The sequence below is a fragment of the Podarcis erhardii genome, assembly GCF_964252035.2.
Source record: "Podarcis erhardii genome assembly, chromosome: 6".
Classification (NCBI taxonomy): Eukaryota; Metazoa; Chordata; class Lepidosauria; order Squamata; family Lacertidae; genus Podarcis; species Podarcis erhardii.
Window position 1 is genome coordinate 19,298,470 of NC_138510.1, and position 17,121 is coordinate 19,315,590.

Sequence of the window (17,121 nt, forward strand, 5' to 3'; positions counted from 1 at the left end):
TTTTAACATACTGGTCCTCAGTGTCATCCAAACATCTTCACCGTCATTGCATTGTGTGTTACATAATATCCACAATTAATTGCCACCAGGTGTGGCCCTGGTGCTCACCTAGGTGACTTAAGAGGGTGATTAAACAAATTTACGGAAGGTGAGTCATATGATCAAAGAAGAGTAGAAGTGGAAGGTGTCGGAAATCAAGCCTTTATCAGGAGAAACTGGCAACTCTCCCAGGCACCCGGCATGATTCCCTGTTGACCTCCCTGGCTGCATTCCCCAGCAAAATCCAGGCTAGGTCTCGATAGGCGATTCTTCTCAAACGTGAGAAGAACACCCCCCCCCTTTCCTGCCCCCTGGCAGGGGAAAGAGATAGACAGAAACGTATTTACATGCCTTTATTTCTGTCTTTGCAGCGTTACAAAAAACACGACTGCTCTCTTCAAACTCCAGCAGTCTAGTGACAAACACTTCCTGCACTTCCTGGACAGGAACAAACGGAAGAGCTCATATTACACTCTGAGCTAATTCCGGTGCTTCGCACTGTGAATTGACTGTCCCTCTGTTTCCCACAGACAGTCCCAACATTCCCATTATGTTTTGCTTTCAAGCTAGCATTTTGCAGCTGCCTTGCTTCTATATCGTAACAGAAGGGACCCCGAGGGTCATCTAGTCCAAACCCCTGCAATGCTGGAATTTTTAGCCCAACGTTGGGCACAAACCCTGAGATTAAGAGCCTCACATTCTTCCAACTGAGCTGTTGGGTTGATCAGAAAGATAATTCTCTACCTGTGACCTAGTCAAAGTTGCTAGCGCATTGGGTGGACCAGTGTCTGATTTAACAACCTTAAATGTTAATTTGTACCGGCAGTTGTATACCTTTAAACAAAAAAAGGCATTGGGGTTGTGTCCAATGAAGTTGTCCTTTTAGTACAATATTTCTCAAGCCTGGGTCCCCAACTGTTGTTGGACTACAACTCCTATCACCCTTGCTAGCAGGACCAGTGGTCAGGGATGATGGGAGTTGTCCAAAAACAGCTGAAGACCCAAATTTGAGAAACATTGTTTTAGTACAAAGACTTCTGCCTATGCGATGGGACTTCCTCTCCCTGCATACCTCCCAAATTTGTTGAGGTGGTGTTCCTTCAACTCTTTGGAGAAGATTTTGGGGTGTGGGCAAGGGAGCCCATGGGGAGAGGAAGTCCCGTTGGTGCAGAAACGTCATTGTGTGTAAATGCTCAGACTGCACTGCATGCAAACTGTTGTAGAATAAGTTACCTTGACATTATGCTGTGGAGGGAAGAGAGAATAAATCGGAAATAGCTTTTCAGAGCCATAATCCACTTATGGTTGGGTTCCTCCTCTGCAGTGATGCTGACTGAGGACCTGCAGCGTCCTGGGAGAATGAAGAAAATAAAGAAACTGAAAGGGAAGCGACTCAGCCGACTGCAGCCCCTTCCACAGACCTTACAGCTCCTTGCCATCCTGCAGCTTGATGAAAACCATCGTGTGGGCAAGGCAGCCATGTCGTGCCTCTCTCGGGCAGCAGCTGATAGGAATTTCAGGGAAAAGGTACCGGCTTTCCACTTCGCTTGACATTCCCTCGTTTGCTGTATCCAGATAATATATACCTATATGTATGGGAAGGGGCCATAACTGAGTGGTAGGGGCATTGGTTTGCAGGACCAGGCCAAAGGCCCATCTAGTCTACCATCGTGTTCTCACTGGGGTCAACCAGGACTCTTGGCTGTTCCATGGCCCTCAGATGTTGTTTTGAGGCAGTGAAATACTAAAAAGTTGTGCAGTTTTCCTCACCAGGGCCAAAACTAGGCTTTCTGTCACCCGGGGCAAAGACCTAGTTTGTCACATTACCCCCCCCCCCACTTGTTAGCATACATACACACACACACACACACACACACACACACACACACACACACACACACACTTGTTCATAAAGGGCATAAAAGTAGTTTGAAAGAGGACAAGAGAGAGTCTCTTTAAAGAGTAAAATTGTCTGTGTACGTACCTGACTTCCCTTCAGCCTTTAGATCTCCTCAGAGAGTAACAGATCATTTGAGGAATTCTATGAAGTACAGTATTATGACTGTATGATATAATAATAATAATAATAATAATAATAATAATAATAATAATAATGGAAACTGTGATAATGATCAGGACACATACCAGCGAGTAAGTCCTAAGGAACTCAGTGGGACTTACTTCTGAGTAGAAATGTTTAATATTGCAGTATAAGACTGCAGAATCTTTACACAGTTACCTGGGAGTAGACCCCATTGAATTCAGTGGGACTTTCTTCTGAGTAGTGAAGGCTTCCAGTTTAAGGCTCGAAAGAATAAAAGAAAAGAATAATTTTCCTTAAAAAATTGCTGGCTGCTGGACCATTGCAATTAAAAAATTTAAAGTGGATTGGCTACATTTTCCTCCCAAATTACAGGAAGGGACAAAAACAATGTGCTTCGCATGTCAGCACCACATTTCTTTCATTGCAGGTATTTTATTTTCAGTATAAAGAGGATTTGGGTTTTGTAGCTGATTGTATGCATCAGTGCCCTCTTCATGTATTCACATGGTGTAAACATGGTGTTACAGGCAGGTAGCCGTGTTGGTCTGCTGTAGTCGAAACAAAATAAAAAAAAATCCTTCCAGTAGCACCTTAGAGACCAACTAAGCTTGTTATTGGTATGAGCTTTTGTGTGCATGCACACTTCTTCAGATACACTTCTTCAGGTCATACCAATAACAAACTTAGTTGGTCTCTAAGGTGCTTTGTTGTGGTTGTTTAGTTGTTTAGTCGTGCCCGACTCTTTGTGACCCCATGGACCAGAGCACGCCAGGCACTCCTGTCTTCTACTGCCTCCCACAGTTTAGTCAAACTCATGCTGGTAGCTTCGACAACACCGTCCAACCATCTTGTCCTCTGTGGTCCCCTTCTCCTTGTGCCCTCCATCTGTCCCAACATCAGGGTCTTTTCCAGGGAGTTTTCTCTTCTCATGAGGTGGCCAAAGTATTGGAGCCTCAGCTTCATGATCTGTCCTTCCAGTGAGCACTCAGGGCTGATTTCCTTCAGAATGGATAGGTTTGATCTTCTTGCAGTCCATGGGACTCTCAAGAGTCTCCTCCAGCACCATAATTCAAAAGCATCAATTCTTCAGCGATCAGCCTTCTTTATGGTCCAGCTCTCACTTCCATAAGTGAGAATACATAAGGTGCTACTGGAAGGAATTTTTTTATGGTGTAAACTTGTATGCTGTCCTTTAGCTCCAAACACACACACACACACACACACACACACACACACACACACACACACCAGAGAGAGAGAGAGAGAGAGAGAGAGAGAGAGAGAGAGAGAGAGAGAGAGAATACATAAGCAAGCAATACTCCAAAGTATCAACTTGACATTTAAATTATTTAATCATGACAAAAGCTTCTGTTCCCAAAAAGGGCAGGAGGTGGTGTTCTTATCTCTTTGCCACTTTTAATTGATCTCTGAGATTTTGAGGGAAGAAGAAGAAAGCAACAAAACTTCCCCTTTTCAATTTTGCTTGGAGCAACCTTCTCCAGGATTTCTCTTTTGCACACAATTCCCCCCCCCCCCAAAAAAATCATTCCAATAGCACCTTAGAGACCAACTAAGTTTGTTATTGGTATGAGCTTTCATGTGCATGCACATTTCCACGAAAGCTCATACCAATAACAAACTTAAGTTGGTCTCTAAGGTGCTACTGGAAGGAATTTTTTTATTTTGTTTCGACTACAGCAGACCAACACTGCTACCTACCTGTAATTAAATTCCCAAAACAGACAGGGGGAAAGGGGAAGGAGGATTGAATAGCTAGCCTGTTTTCCTCTTCCCATCCTTTCCCGGTATCTCCCAGAAATATCAGTTCACAGGAAGAGAAGCAGTGGAAATGGTGGGGGAAACAGCAGCTCTGCAGGCTTAAGTGTTAGGAGGCTCCAATATCTTATGTTAGGGCACTTTGGAGCAGAGGAGGAGGGAATGTTATCCATGTCATTGAATGCTCCATTGTCTTTTGCAGGCTCTGCTTTTTTACACAGATGCCTTAAGTAACGATGATGTGAAATTGCAGCAAGCCGCATGTCTGGCCCTCAAAAACCTCAGAGTGAGTATTTTTAAATTCTTGCTTAGTGGGGTCGTTAAGAGAGGTGCATGTGCAGAGTCACAGGCAGCCAGGAGAGGGCGCGAGAGTCACCAAAAAACATGATCATTGCACAGTATTGGAAACTGGAACACAGAGAGGGCATAAGAAAACACATACATACACGAAAATGAGTGTTGTTAAAGGGTGAACCTGGTTGAAAAACCACCTTGAGATGTATGGATAAAGGGTGGAACACAAATGCAATTAATAATAATAATAATAATAAAGAGAGCTACAGATTATTTATGATGATGATTTATTAAATCTCCAATTTATTAGATCTCCAGTGCCACAGGCTATCCATCCGTCTGAGTCAGTGCATTGATGTAAAGAGTTAGGAAGCATTCTGAAATAATTTAACAGCTGCTCCTGCACTGCTTCTTTTATATAACAGGGTGTGGAAAGCATAGAGCAAATTGCCAGACTGTGTCTATCAGAATCAGAGGAAGTGCGGAACGCCGCCAGAGAAACGACTCTTTCATTTGGTAAGTGCTTATAACGATTCCCTGCAGATGGATTTCGAATGAGCGAATAGTGAGCTGAAAAGCAGAAGCAACAGCTAGTTGGCCTTGGCTTAGAGAGGCATCGCTGCTTGCTCTGAGGAAGTGGTCTCCATTTTCGTTGCCCCTGCAGCAGATCTTCTTTTGCCCTCAGTTCCCAGCACTATTCTTGTGACAGATTTCTAGAAAAAGAGCACGGCACGAATGGCTCTTGCAAGGGAAGGCCACACCAACAGAAACCCTTCTACCCCATTCCTACAAAGCTCTGTGTCTTGTTCCTGCAGCGCCAACCGCCTCTGCCCTTTTTTCTTCACGAGAATTGACTTTGGCCTACACCCTGAAGTCTTGTTAAATCATTTCACCTCCCTGTCCACCCTTATTCAGCTTTGTAAATTGCTCTACTGCTTAAAAACCTAAGCTTGGTTCTGATGCATCAGACCAATGGTCCATCTGTTCCAGCATCCTGTTGCCACAGCGGCCAACTAGATGCCTGAGAAGCCCCAAGCAGGACCTGAGTAGAAAAGCACTCTTCCCACTTGGGGTTCCCAGCAACTACTTCCCATACTGCCTCCAACAGTGGAGGTAGAAGACAGAACGTATCTATAATGGCTTGTTGCCATGGGTAGATCCTGTGATAGTCATCAACTTCACGGGTTTTAGAAGACGACTTGGACCTATTCATGCCTCCATGAATAGGTCCAAGTCTTCTTCTAAAACCCGTGAAGTTGATGACTATCACAGGATCCTGTAGGAGCAGGCTCCATGGTTTAACTATAAGAACATAAGGTGAGCCTGGTGGATCAGGCCCATCTGGTCCAGCATTTGGTTCTCAGTGACCAACCAGATGCCCATGGGAATCTCCAAAGCAGGACTTGGAACACCCTTGTGACCTCGAGAGACCTATAGTGAAGGTGGAACAATACAGCCATTGTGTCTAATAGCTATGTGCTGATGTGACTATGTGCTATGTAAAGTAATATTTCCTTTTGCCTGCCCTGAATCTTTGAACACTGGATATTAGCTACACTGGGTGGGCCAGGTTCTAACACTATGTGGGAGGGAGAAACGGAGAAACTTTCCTCTCCATTCTCGTACTATTTTTTCTAAATTGAAAAGCCCCCAAGGTTTCATCAATGGAGTTTTGTTCCAGCTACTTGAGTCATTGGGGGGCAGATCCATACCATACACTTAAAGCAAACAACTTCCCTCCCCCAAATCACGAGAACTGTAGTTCCCCCTACAATTCTCAGCACCCTTAGCAAACTAGAGTTCCCAGGATTCTCTGGGGGAAGTCATCAGCTTGAAATGTGCAGTGCATGTTCCCTTAATGTAAGCCATGGCTCTGCTCTTGAGCTCACCCTTTGCCATACCTGTTCCAGGTCAACAATATCCTTTTTTTTACTTTTGGATATTGCCAGGGGAGCCATTAGGCAGGCCCTAAACCTTTTCTTCATAATAAATTCTTTCCATGTGGTTGGGAAAAATTGGTCGCAAAATTGTAAAAGAGGGAAGAGTCGTGCGCAAGGAAAACTTCGCTTATCCCACAATGGCAGTCAACCTCCTGATTTGTCCCTTTCTTCACAGGTGACAAAGGGAGGCTGGCTTTTGAAAAGATGGACAAGATCTGCTGTGAGCTGAGGGATACCATGTACCAAGAAGCTGAAATAGAAATCACAGTATTTTAAGCAGTGCCTTTGAGGGAGAGGCCAGATAATCTTGCACCATCTGCAATTTGGGTACAAGAGTGTGGAGAAAAGCACACAAATGTTAAATCTGTCTCGGCTGGATTTAAAAACAAATTATCTCGAGAATGAGCAGAGTTTCCACACGGTGCAAAATCTCTTTGGGTGACTCTGATCTTATAACCAGAAAGGTACTGTGTAAACCATTAAATACCAGCATCCCCCTGTCTTCAGTATCACAGGAAACATTCACCCTGAACTAAGAAGGCATCTGAAAATCTTGCACTGAAATTCTCCATTTGGAGGAGAGGAGACAGAAGCAGCTTCTTTTTTGACTGTGAGATGTTTTCTTAGGAATAACCAAGGTGTTTCAAAAAGGAGAGAAAAAGAAAACCACAAGGATGGGCCACACTGGGATTGCAGTGAGTGGCGTTAATGAAGATTTTGCAGCCCTCTACAACTTCAATCCAACCTGCCTCCTTTTTTAGGCCATAGGAAAATAACTTGCATATTTATTTGCTTAATATTCTGGACAAGGACTTCCATGCAATCTCTAAAGTAATTAGGGACAGTAAATTAACCTGAAATCTTCTTTCAAAGGACACCTTGTTCTGGCAGCGGATGTATTGAGGTCTTAAGAATGAAAAACATGGGGTTTGTGACCCTAGAGCCTTGCAGAGTTGGAAGAGGTTAACAGCTAAAGAATCCTCACTTCTCACTGGTCACTTTCGACCATTAAGCCCCTGAACCATTCTTCTAATATACATACACACACCAGAATCTAGCGCCAGGAAAAAATGAGAAGCCATCTATTCCCATGAGTGCTTAATCTTGGGTTTATAATCTTAACCGAGAAGCTGTTTTTAAGTGGACTGTCGCTGCAATACTAAGCACATTTACATTCATCTTTTACTGAACTTGGTGAGATGCACATTTGAGTAAACAGGTGCAGATGCTGAACAATGCCTACCATCTTTTTTTTACCACTGATGGTGCTGGCAAGAGCTGAATGCAGTTGGGGGGTGTAGGTCCTTTGCCTATTGCTGAGAACAGAAACGCTTCCATCCCTGAGTGTGTTGTTTGTATGCAGCTGCCCATCACTGGATCCTGGCCCCTTGCTTTAATGTACATATTTTATACAGAACTTTGTGCTTTTTTATTATGAAAAAAATCACTTTTCAGTATTTATTGCTGGGGCTAGTTTACATATTGTTCTTTTTTAAAGTTTAATAAAATGTTTGAAAAGTCAATTGCATTCTTCTTCCAGTTATAATTTAAAACACAATGCAAAACACAGCACTACAAGAGAGGTGCTTTGGAGGAACGAATGTATTCAGCAGTTTGACAGGAAAAATATCAGGCAGGTGCTGCTCCTGGTTCTCTTGCTAATGCACAGTTGCAGTGAACCAAGTTAGGCGACGCTGATGTTGTCGGTAGGAAAGCACACAAAGGAGATGGCTTCAGCAGCAATATGAAGTTTAGAAGTTCAGGACTAGAAAGAGGAAGCGGAAGACACTCCAAGAGACATGCTTCTTTACAAAAGAATTTTATTGTTGCAGCTAAAATGAGAACTGAAAATCTTTATGGGAAATTGAAAAACTGTACAGTTTTTTACTGAAACTGTGAGGTCATTGCAGCGCCTTACACAAAAGACAATATACCTGAAAACGTATTATACCAAAACATTTAGCTTGTTCGTTGTTTTTTTTAAAGGTTTTATTTTATTTTTCTTAAAAAAAACTTTTCTATGGCAATCTGTAAAAAAGAAAGACCTGATGAGTATATATTTGCTTAAGGCATATAGCAGAGCAGCTCACTAACTTTCTAACAAGTTTAAACATGGATATTTTTTTTTTCCGGCCCCCACTTCCCACCCCACCCCTGCCCCCATCCCAAGAATAGGTTAACCAATACATCCACTTTGAAATGCTACTTGTATTTACACACCCAAACTACTACATACATAGACAGGACACCAAAACAAAATGCTTACAAGTTCAGCATTATAAGCCTTAAACACACCTCACCGGGCTTTTGACTAGGGCAATTCCACTGCATGTTTTCACTACAGTACGAGTCCTTCTCGAGTTCAAATAGGATAAAAAGGCAAATCACTAATACTGGCAGACCCAGGAGAGACGTGGTAGCCAGTCCACCCTCCCCGTTATCTCTGGCTAGCAAGGGAGATCTTTAGTTTCTTCCCCGCAGAAGGGGATAGACGTAACAGTACAATCAAGTCACTGTGGATTTTAAGGAGAGACATTCTGAATTCAACCATTCCCCCCCCAAAAGAAACAACAACCCCAAGGAATAATATTACCATTCATTTATCACCTGCTGCTAAGTTCAAGAGCTTTGATTTTCATATCCTCTATATAACAACAAAGCGCAGATTTCAAATCTCACTTTGGTTCTGATGGCCTATGCAAAAGAGAGAGAGAGAAAGAGAGAAAGAGAGAGAAAAGCTGCTCCTTTGGGGTTTCAGACAGCAAGCTCCATGGATCTGGGCACCTGTTTGCTGCAGGGAACATGTGTGTGTGTGAGAGAGAGAGGGGTGTGAATATGGCTTTGTACACCCTCTGGAATGTTTGTACAATATTTACTCAGTTTAAGAGTGGCATACAACCGGGTTGCACGGCAGACGTATAAAACTGAATAGAAAGTCACGCCAAGTTATTAGGCAAGATACAGGTAACCTGATGTTTGTGGGTTGTTGGTTTGTTGTTGTATTTTTTAAAAAGAGCACACCTACCAATCTATTGGCTGAACGAAGACATTTCAGCAACACTCTTGGAACCACGGCCATTTAAACAATCAGATCATGCAAATACAATCTGGGTACATCGGTAAGCAGAAATATATATATATATATTAAACTCTTTTTCAACTTTCAAGCACATGGATTTTGACCAGGACACTCTCTTTTTTTGCGGGGGGGGGGGGACTTTATACATGCATCTGAATAAAAATGTGCTAACTAATGTTGCTTCTCAACAAGAGCCTACTGAATGAGAGAGGGGGGGGGACCAAAGCAATCACATACTGTATAGTAAAAATACACAGATGAGCATTATATAGTTATACCATTTTCTATACTCATAATCAGTATTTTTCACACTTGCACTATTACTGTACTACTGAAGATTGACTGCTTGAGTATTCCTCCTTTCAAATTCTGGTCTAAACAGCAATCTCACAGGTAACTTTGTCTGTCTGTCTGTCTGCCTGCGTGTGTGTCTTAACTTTCCCATTACTACCTGAAGATTATTATTGTACTTTTGAAAAGCCCTTGATGCAAAGCTTGACTTCATTTATTTTTGATCCAACCACTCCTTCCTTCCTTCAAGGGAAAAAACCCCAAAGAGCTAAAGTTTGTGAGCGTCGTGGCAAACCAAAATAAATATGGAGTGAGAAGTCTACTCTGTTGTTGTTGTTGAAGGTAGATGGTACTTAAGTGCTATATAACTAGAATTTTGCAGAATTTTTAAAGCATTGATCAGTCACACTTGTAGGTCAATTGTCATGGTTTTACTTTGAAACAGGCTACAACTCTAATGAATGCATTTGTCTTGCTCTCTGCAGCACGGACAAAGGATTCTTCTGCGTGATTATTATTTCAGTCGAATGCAGTAAGAAGAGTGGACAAAGTCCTAGCTTACTACTCCCCATCATGTCATTCAACAAAGAGACAAAATACATGATTGGTCTAAACTTTTACCCTCCTTTTAGCAGCTATGGTCAGTTAAGCTATGCTATACTAAAAACAAAAAACTCAAATCTTCATCTTCAGATGGAGCAGAACACAACCTGGATCTGTTCCAAGTTAGGCTGGACGCTCTTTTCTGCAGAAGCAGACAGATGGCTTTAGACACTTAAGCCTGGCCACTGAACAGCATGATCTTAAGCCAAATAAAAGCCAAACTTGAAATCTTTGTTCAAGGGCGGGGGGGGGGGGGGGCAATAAAACTAAAAGCCACCAGCAGTGACTTGCATCTTGCAAAATGACTTGTTGATTTGGAGAGCCAGTTCATTTGCTCAGCTTTTCTCCAAAAAGGAAGTCCCCCTCCTGCCCAGCAATAGCTACCTGGGATTCCTTGAGATGCATTTCTGCAGCATAAAGGAGCTCTAAGAATTATTTTAAACTCTTCTTGTTCCATTTTGTACAGAAAGCGTATTCTTTTCACATGGTAGGTCTAGAGTGAAATTGCATTTTACAAATTATGATACCGATGCTTAAGAACACTGGTCCTTTCCAAAACAATTTTGCAAATGCTAGTGGATATATTTTGGTTGTATTTTCCTTCCCCTCTCCCTAAAGGACAGGGAGAAAGAGAGAAAGAGAAAGTGTGTGTGTGAGAGAGAGATATGGGATGGTGCTATGCAATGGGAATAATAAGGAGTGCGACAGAAGACTTGCGTTTGGTGTTGGTGGTGAGTGGGAGATTTTGTCTTAAAGGAAGAAGAAAAGAGTAGCGTTTGACCTGCTGGGATACCCTGAGCAACAGCAGATGCCCGTTACAACTGCGCTGAGAGCAAGAATCTATTTAAGAGAAAATCTATCCATGTTTCCTGCACTGCCAGAAAACCCCACATTTCAGGGTGAAATTCAACTTGCAGGGGCATGTATTATGTAATCTCCATTCATTTACTGGGGCTCCTGAGCAGCAGCCAATTTAAGCAACAGAACTTACAAAAAAGTGGTTCTTTAGAGAGTCCTCAGTCTCGAAAAGGCATGCAGTAAAGAGCTCAACCCTCTCAAATAAAAAATAAAAATAAAAAGTTGTACATTCTTCAGGGGCGTGTGCATGTGTGGGTGATTTAAGGAACCCAATAGTGGTGATTTAAGGAACCCAATCATGTATTTGGTTACAAACACTTGGAGAATACAAGCAATTTTTCACTTGCTCCCCCCCGAAAAACAACAACCAAAAGAACGAAAACTGGCTTTAAAAGACTTCTAAAAAACAATGTGTTGTAAACTCTTATTATTCCATTTTTAAAAATAAGGAAAAAATTATGAAAGAAAGAAAGAAAGAAAGAAAAAACCCCACAAGACTTATTTGGCATATTCTCTGCTTACTCCTGAATATCTTAAGGCCCTGAGATTAGAATAGTATGTTCTTGGGACCATAGGGCTAATATTAAACCCTAGTGCATCAATTTTCTCTTTAAGCCCTAACCAAAGTTCCAGCATCTCAAATTTAAGATATACTTCCACTGGGGCAAAGGCTTGGATGCCCCCCCGCTTTAGCTTTCTTTTATTGTAACAAAGTTAAAACGCCGGCGAAGCCAAGGGCGTTCTCGATACCATTGCTGGCATGTCTATCAATGGAAACATACCCTGTAGCAGAGGTATGCTCCTGCGGTCAGAACAGTGAACATGCAAATGTTGACCAGAAATGGTTTCCAAGTTGACATCATGTTCTCATTGTCTTCTTCTTCCGACTTGACCATCTCTTCACTTTGTGGCGAGGCATCGACAGTTCTCTTCCTAAGCTCAGTGTCTTGACTAGTGCTGAGGAACAAGAGAGAGCATATACATTCAACATTCGTTTTTATTAGATTTTTCAAAGGTCTTAACAAACTGACTTCACATCTATTTTTCTTTGCGACTTCCTGCCCTGATGTTTTCCATCCTTATCCTTAATTGCTGCATTCTACTTGTTCCTAAACCCCCTAACTCCATCTTTTCTCTCCCCCCCCCCCGCTCGTATCTCAAATCCTGCTCGTGATTTCTTATCACTAAGATACTTTGATAGTGTAAAAGAAAAAAAGGCCTCTGGTTCTCCATAGTACAGCCTAGGACCCTCGTACCTACGGGACTGCCTCTCCTGGTATGTCCCATGGAGGATCTTACGGTCTTGAAATAAAAACATCTTGGAGATCCCGGGCTACAGGGAGGTTAGACTGGACTCGACCAGAGCCAGGGCTTTTTCAGCCGTGGCCCCAATCTGGTGGAATGCTCTGTCACAAGAGACTAGGGCCCTGCGGGACTTGATATCTTTCCACAGGGCCTGCAAGACTGAGCTGTTCCAACAGGCCTTTGGCCAAGGCACAGTCTGACTCCCTTTCTCCTTCTGTAGTCCTCATAGAACTCTGGCTCAATGGTTGCCATTAATTTGATTCTGAATTGATTCTAGAATGTATTTTAATTAATTGACTGTGCGATTTTATGTGCACTGTGCTATTTTTACCTGTTGTTAGCCACTCTGAGCCTGGCTTTGGCCGGGGAGGGCGGGATACAAATAAAATATTATTATTATTATTATTAGTAGTAGTAGTAGTAGTCCATCATTTTGATCTCTTGGTTTTACAGTCAATTTCGCCATTTCAGCTATTTCGCCATTTATTTTAAAGCCATTCTTCTTTGGTTGGAATCTTTTCCTCTTTCCATTTCGGCGCATATAAGGTTCTGGCTGAGGCTGCAGCATATATAAAAAGCTTCTTTGAACCTCCGTCCCAGGAAAAGCATATCCATTCAAAACCAGCAGGAGCCACATCTAACATTGCAGCTCTGCTGGCTCCCATGTCGGGGCAGAGTTTCCTCTTCTGTCTCTTCCAGCCTCCAAAACATCCTCAACATCAGCTCTGAAGGGTTGGGACTTGGGAGACCCCCCTGGGGCATATTTATTTGGGGTGGGTGGAGACCCACAGGAGGAGGAGAGGAAGCAGAAGTCCTGTTTCGCTACCAGGCTCCTGCCGGCACAGCACAGGCTACAACTCAAGAGTTCCTTGCCATCTGAGAAAAGGAACTGCAAAAGTGTTTTGCAGATGCTTATTTTTGTGGAAGGCTGATCGCCAAAGAATTGATGCTTTTGAATTATGGTGCTGGAGGAGATTCTTGAGAGTCCCATGGACTGCAAGAAGATCAAACCTCTCCATTCTGAAGGAAATCAGCCCTGAGTGCTCACTGGAAGGACAGATCCTGAAGCTGTGGCTCCAATACTTTGGCTACCTCATGAGAAGAGAAGACTCCCTGATGTTGGGAAAGATGGAGGGCACAAGGAGAAGGGGACGACAGAGGACAAGATGGTTGGATGGTGTTATTGAAGCTACCAGCATGAGTCTGACCAAACTGCGGGAGGCAGTGGAAGACAGGAGTGCTCTGGTCCATTGGTTCACAAAGAGTCGGACACGACTAAACGACAACATTTTGTGGAGGAGAACGATGGGACAGAAAAGGAGCATCAATGCTTCGGGCATGGTGGAAAGCCAAGGAGCCAGGTTTTATATATCATAGAATTGCAGAGTTGGGTTATCGAGTCCAACACTCCCTGCAACGCAGGAATCTTTTGGCCAATGTGGAGCTCGGACTGAGTTACTGGGAGATGGGGAAAAATTGAGCGCTGAGAGAAAAAAGGACTGAGAGAATAATATAAATGCACTTGTAGCTACTGCTACAAAACTGGCAAAAATGGGAGGTTGCTTTTCAGCACACCTGCAGGGGAACTTGAAGCTGGTTAAATAGGTTTTGGCTCAGTTCTAGATAAAAATGGCCAAGTCAGACTCCAGTATTGCTGAACCAGGAAAAGGAAATCTCTTGACATTATTGCACATGGAGCAGTAGTGACACCTAGTGTTCAAGCGGTGCATTTTCCACCTCTCTTCCAGCTTTTGATAATTTTTGCTGGCTGTTTCTAGAGTTTTTCATTTCAGCTGTCTGGAATGACAGGTGAGCAAGCCCCTTACTGAAAAGATAAAACCTCAGATTTTAAGCTTTTTCTACTAGAGTAGGAAAAACTTTGACCATCTCTTAATTCTTTTTAAACTGTCTGATATTTTGCAACAGCCTTTAAGCTATATTTTGGTTAGATCCATAATTAAGTCGAAACAATTTTCTTTCTCTAAAAAAAATGGAAGTTGGGTTCCACCCCAACAATGTTTTAGTTCCAATGGAAATACTTCAGTCCTACTGAGAAATGGGGAATTTGCTAAATAAGTGACCTCATTCACTCTTCTCTAGTGCAAAGACTTAAAATGCTCTTTAGCACAAGCAGACTGCAGACAAACCATCTTGTGCCCCTGCAACGTCTTATTTGAACTGACCTAGTTTCTCAAGAAATTCCGAACATTTATGCTTTTCAGAAGATTTTGAAAGCATGCAAAATCAGTGTAGCTGCTTTCAGAACTTCTTTTAATAAATTCACAAAACAATTACAGTATAAAGAATACTTCCTGCTATATTTAAGTAACAAAGCTCAGTTGCATCTTTGGTTTACTAAGAAGCCTGTGTACAGCTTGGAAATGACCACATTTCATTCTCCACCACTTGTTTATTCACTTGTTTATTCTAGAGACTTCACTTCACTTTTTTATTCTAGAGACAGATCCCCCTCTCTCCTGGCTTTTTTTTCTTCCTTATAGTAGAGGAGCAAGGAGTTAAGAGGAGTAAGGAAAAAAATACATCAAAAGGGAACTTCCTCAAACCCTTTCGTTCCTTTCCCCTCAATCGCTGCCTCTCCACTCCTATTTTCTACACGAACGTATAAAATGTTATTGGGTCGTCGCTCTGCTTTAGTAAAAACACTGGGAGACAAAAGAGACAGGCGGCTTGCTGGCTGCAAGGCTGATGGCAATCTGATGCAAGTGTTACCCCAAAGAAATCCTGGCCAACATTACCTCTCCGTGTCTAGATGTTCAGAGGGGTGATCTCTGCCATCAGGAACCTTCGCCACCAGAGCGCTCACGGCACACGTGACTTCCTCCTCCGTCACCCGATGTTTTGAAGAATTTTCCATGTGGTCGTGCACCCTTCCGTTATTCATTTCTGAGGTTCGCTTGGGTGGTCTTGGGGGTGGGGGAATATGTTCCGGCGGGGGGTCCAAGTCTTCTTTGGAGAGCTCTTTCCATTGCTCCTTCAACAGAATCAGGAGACTCATTAAACCTTCTTAAAACACGGCAAGGAAAATGCACACACGCTTTTTCTGTACACGCCCAGGATGCACCATTAAGGTGTTACCATTTATACACTTTTTAAAAAGAAATGTTACTGTGCAGTTTGTTGTACCTATTGTCAGTGGGAAAATCTGAAGTGCCGGAGCTCACCATGACAGCCCCTATAGCCACGAGACTGTGTATTCCCTTAGGCTCCTAGCTAGACCAAAGACAAAACAACAAGATTTACTATTCCTTGTGATGTAACTGGACAAAAGGCCCGTTCACAACATGAAAAGCCCGCAACCTGAAGCGCCGTATCTGCGCGGGTGTGCGGCATGATTTGGTGCTTGTGTGCATGTGCGAAGCGCAATTTAGCGCTACTGCGCATGCGTGAGCAGCAAAACCCGGAAGTAATCCTTTCCAGTACTTCCGGGTCTCCGCAGGACACAACCTGAAAAAACGTAACATGAAGCAAACGTAACATGAGGTATGACTGTAATCCTATGTGCAGTCACCTGGGAGTAAACTCCACGGAACTCAGTGGTACCTACTTCTGACTTGGCTGCATAGGTTCAAGTTGTGAAATGCATTGGAAGGGCACAATTCACCTGACCAGTCCCAACAAAGGAATGTCTGCATCATCATCATTTTATTATTTATATGTTGCCCATCTGACTGGGTTGCCCCAGCCACTAAAGGCAGCTTCCAGCAGAGATTTCTGCTTGCACTCTGGGGGCTTCCCTCCTGCCCACCCCCTTGGACCCCCTGAAAATGGGTTTTGGGTGAGTGTGTCAGGAGAGCTCCCAGAATAGCATGATGGAGGGGGAAAAGGTCCAGCTGGAAAGTTGCAATGCTTGCACAGACAGAACGATGTTGAACAAAATGTACTCTGAGTCACTTTGAAACACCTCACTGGAAACAAGTCATAAATGGAAATACTAATAATAATATACAAGGACCCCATCAAAAGAGGGGGAGGGATCTAGCCTCTGCTTAATTCCCTTCCTCATTCTCTGACTTCCTCTTTGCAGTCTTGTTATCACCTCATTCCCTTTCCGGAGCAAGGAGAGTGCATCAACCACCCGGGTGCTTGGGCACATGAAACCATCACCCTGCTGTGAATTTTTCTTTTCTTCCCAGAGCTGCATTCCCCCCTCAACTATTCCACCGCCTATTCAAATAACGTTTAAGTGACAATGGCATGATGTGCCTTAAGCAACAACTCTCAGCTCAGCGGATACCCTTGTCCTGCTAGAGTCTTCACATCTACAAGACACAGGAAGACACGGGTTGGATAATGAACTACAGTACTGCAGTGCCAGGGCAGAACCTGCTATTCCCCAGAACTGTAAAGCAGTAAGAATCACCTATTGCAATGGCAACAACACATGCGACATCCTATAACCTGGTTTATACACAAGTGTGTGTGTGTCTCTGTATAAGTATCTATGTGTGTCAAAGGTGCATTTGTGAACCACTTTGTTTTAGCACATCTAATTGCCACTCGATTCTACGCACTGCTGTTCCATAAAAATCTTGGCCCATTCACACACAACTTTAAAAAATGAAGACAACCTATGCCTGTTGAATTCTGCTAATGCTGCTCACCTGCACAGATGAGTCTCCCATAATGAATTTTGATCCTTCTAGAACAGCCAAATATGAGAAGCGAAGCTGGTCTGCAGTCTGTATAAGCCCCATGCGGTATTTCCTCATTTCTAAAAGAACCTGCTTAATGTCGACGGAAGAAGGGTCTTTTCTTTTGTCCATCTAAATAGAAAAAGGTGAAATTCAGATCGTTTTTTGAATTACCTCCGAAGCAACAGTACAGCTTCTCATTTGTGGAATATCTGGAAGACGTCTTTATCAAGGCTGCAG

The 17,121-nt window shown here is 43.0% G+C and overlaps 2 protein-coding genes across 6 annotated transcripts in view; one reads left to right on the forward strand and one right to left on the reverse strand.

The window, feature by feature from the left end:
* The window catches only part of RIPOR3 (RIPOR family member 3), a 99,390-nt gene extending 90,723 nt beyond the window's left edge, over positions 1-8,667 (forward strand). For all 4 annotated transcript variants that reach the window (XM_081867591.1, XM_081867592.1, XM_081867593.1 and 1 more), the window contains exons 19-22: positions 1,364-1,566; positions 4,062-4,145; positions 4,579-4,669; positions 6,269-8,667. In XM_081867591.1, coding sequence (XP_081723717.1) covers positions 1,364-1,566; positions 4,062-4,145; positions 4,579-4,669; positions 6,269-6,369 — 479 coding nt within the window. In that variant the 3' untranslated portion in view covers positions 6,370-8,667. The remainder of the gene's footprint in view (positions 1-1,363; positions 1,567-4,061; positions 4,146-4,578; positions 4,670-6,268) is intronic.
* Positions 8,668-9,299: 632 nt separating this feature from the next.
* The window catches only part of PTPN1 (protein tyrosine phosphatase non-receptor type 1), an 88,235-nt gene continuing 80,413 nt past the window's right edge, over positions 9,300-17,121 (reverse strand). Inside the window, exons 7-9 of one of the 2 annotated variants that reach the window (XM_081867735.1) lie at positions 16,852-17,013; positions 14,986-15,218; positions 9,300-11,881 (exon numbers count right to left, since the gene is read on the reverse strand). In XM_081867735.1, the coding sequence (XP_081723861.1) occupies positions 11,692-11,881; positions 14,986-15,218; positions 16,852-17,013 (585 nt within the window). In that variant the 3' untranslated portion in view covers positions 9,300-11,691. Of the gene's footprint in view, positions 11,882-14,985; positions 15,222-16,851; positions 17,014-17,121 lie in introns of both variants that reach the window. The other variant, XM_081867734.1, reaches the window with a different exon arrangement.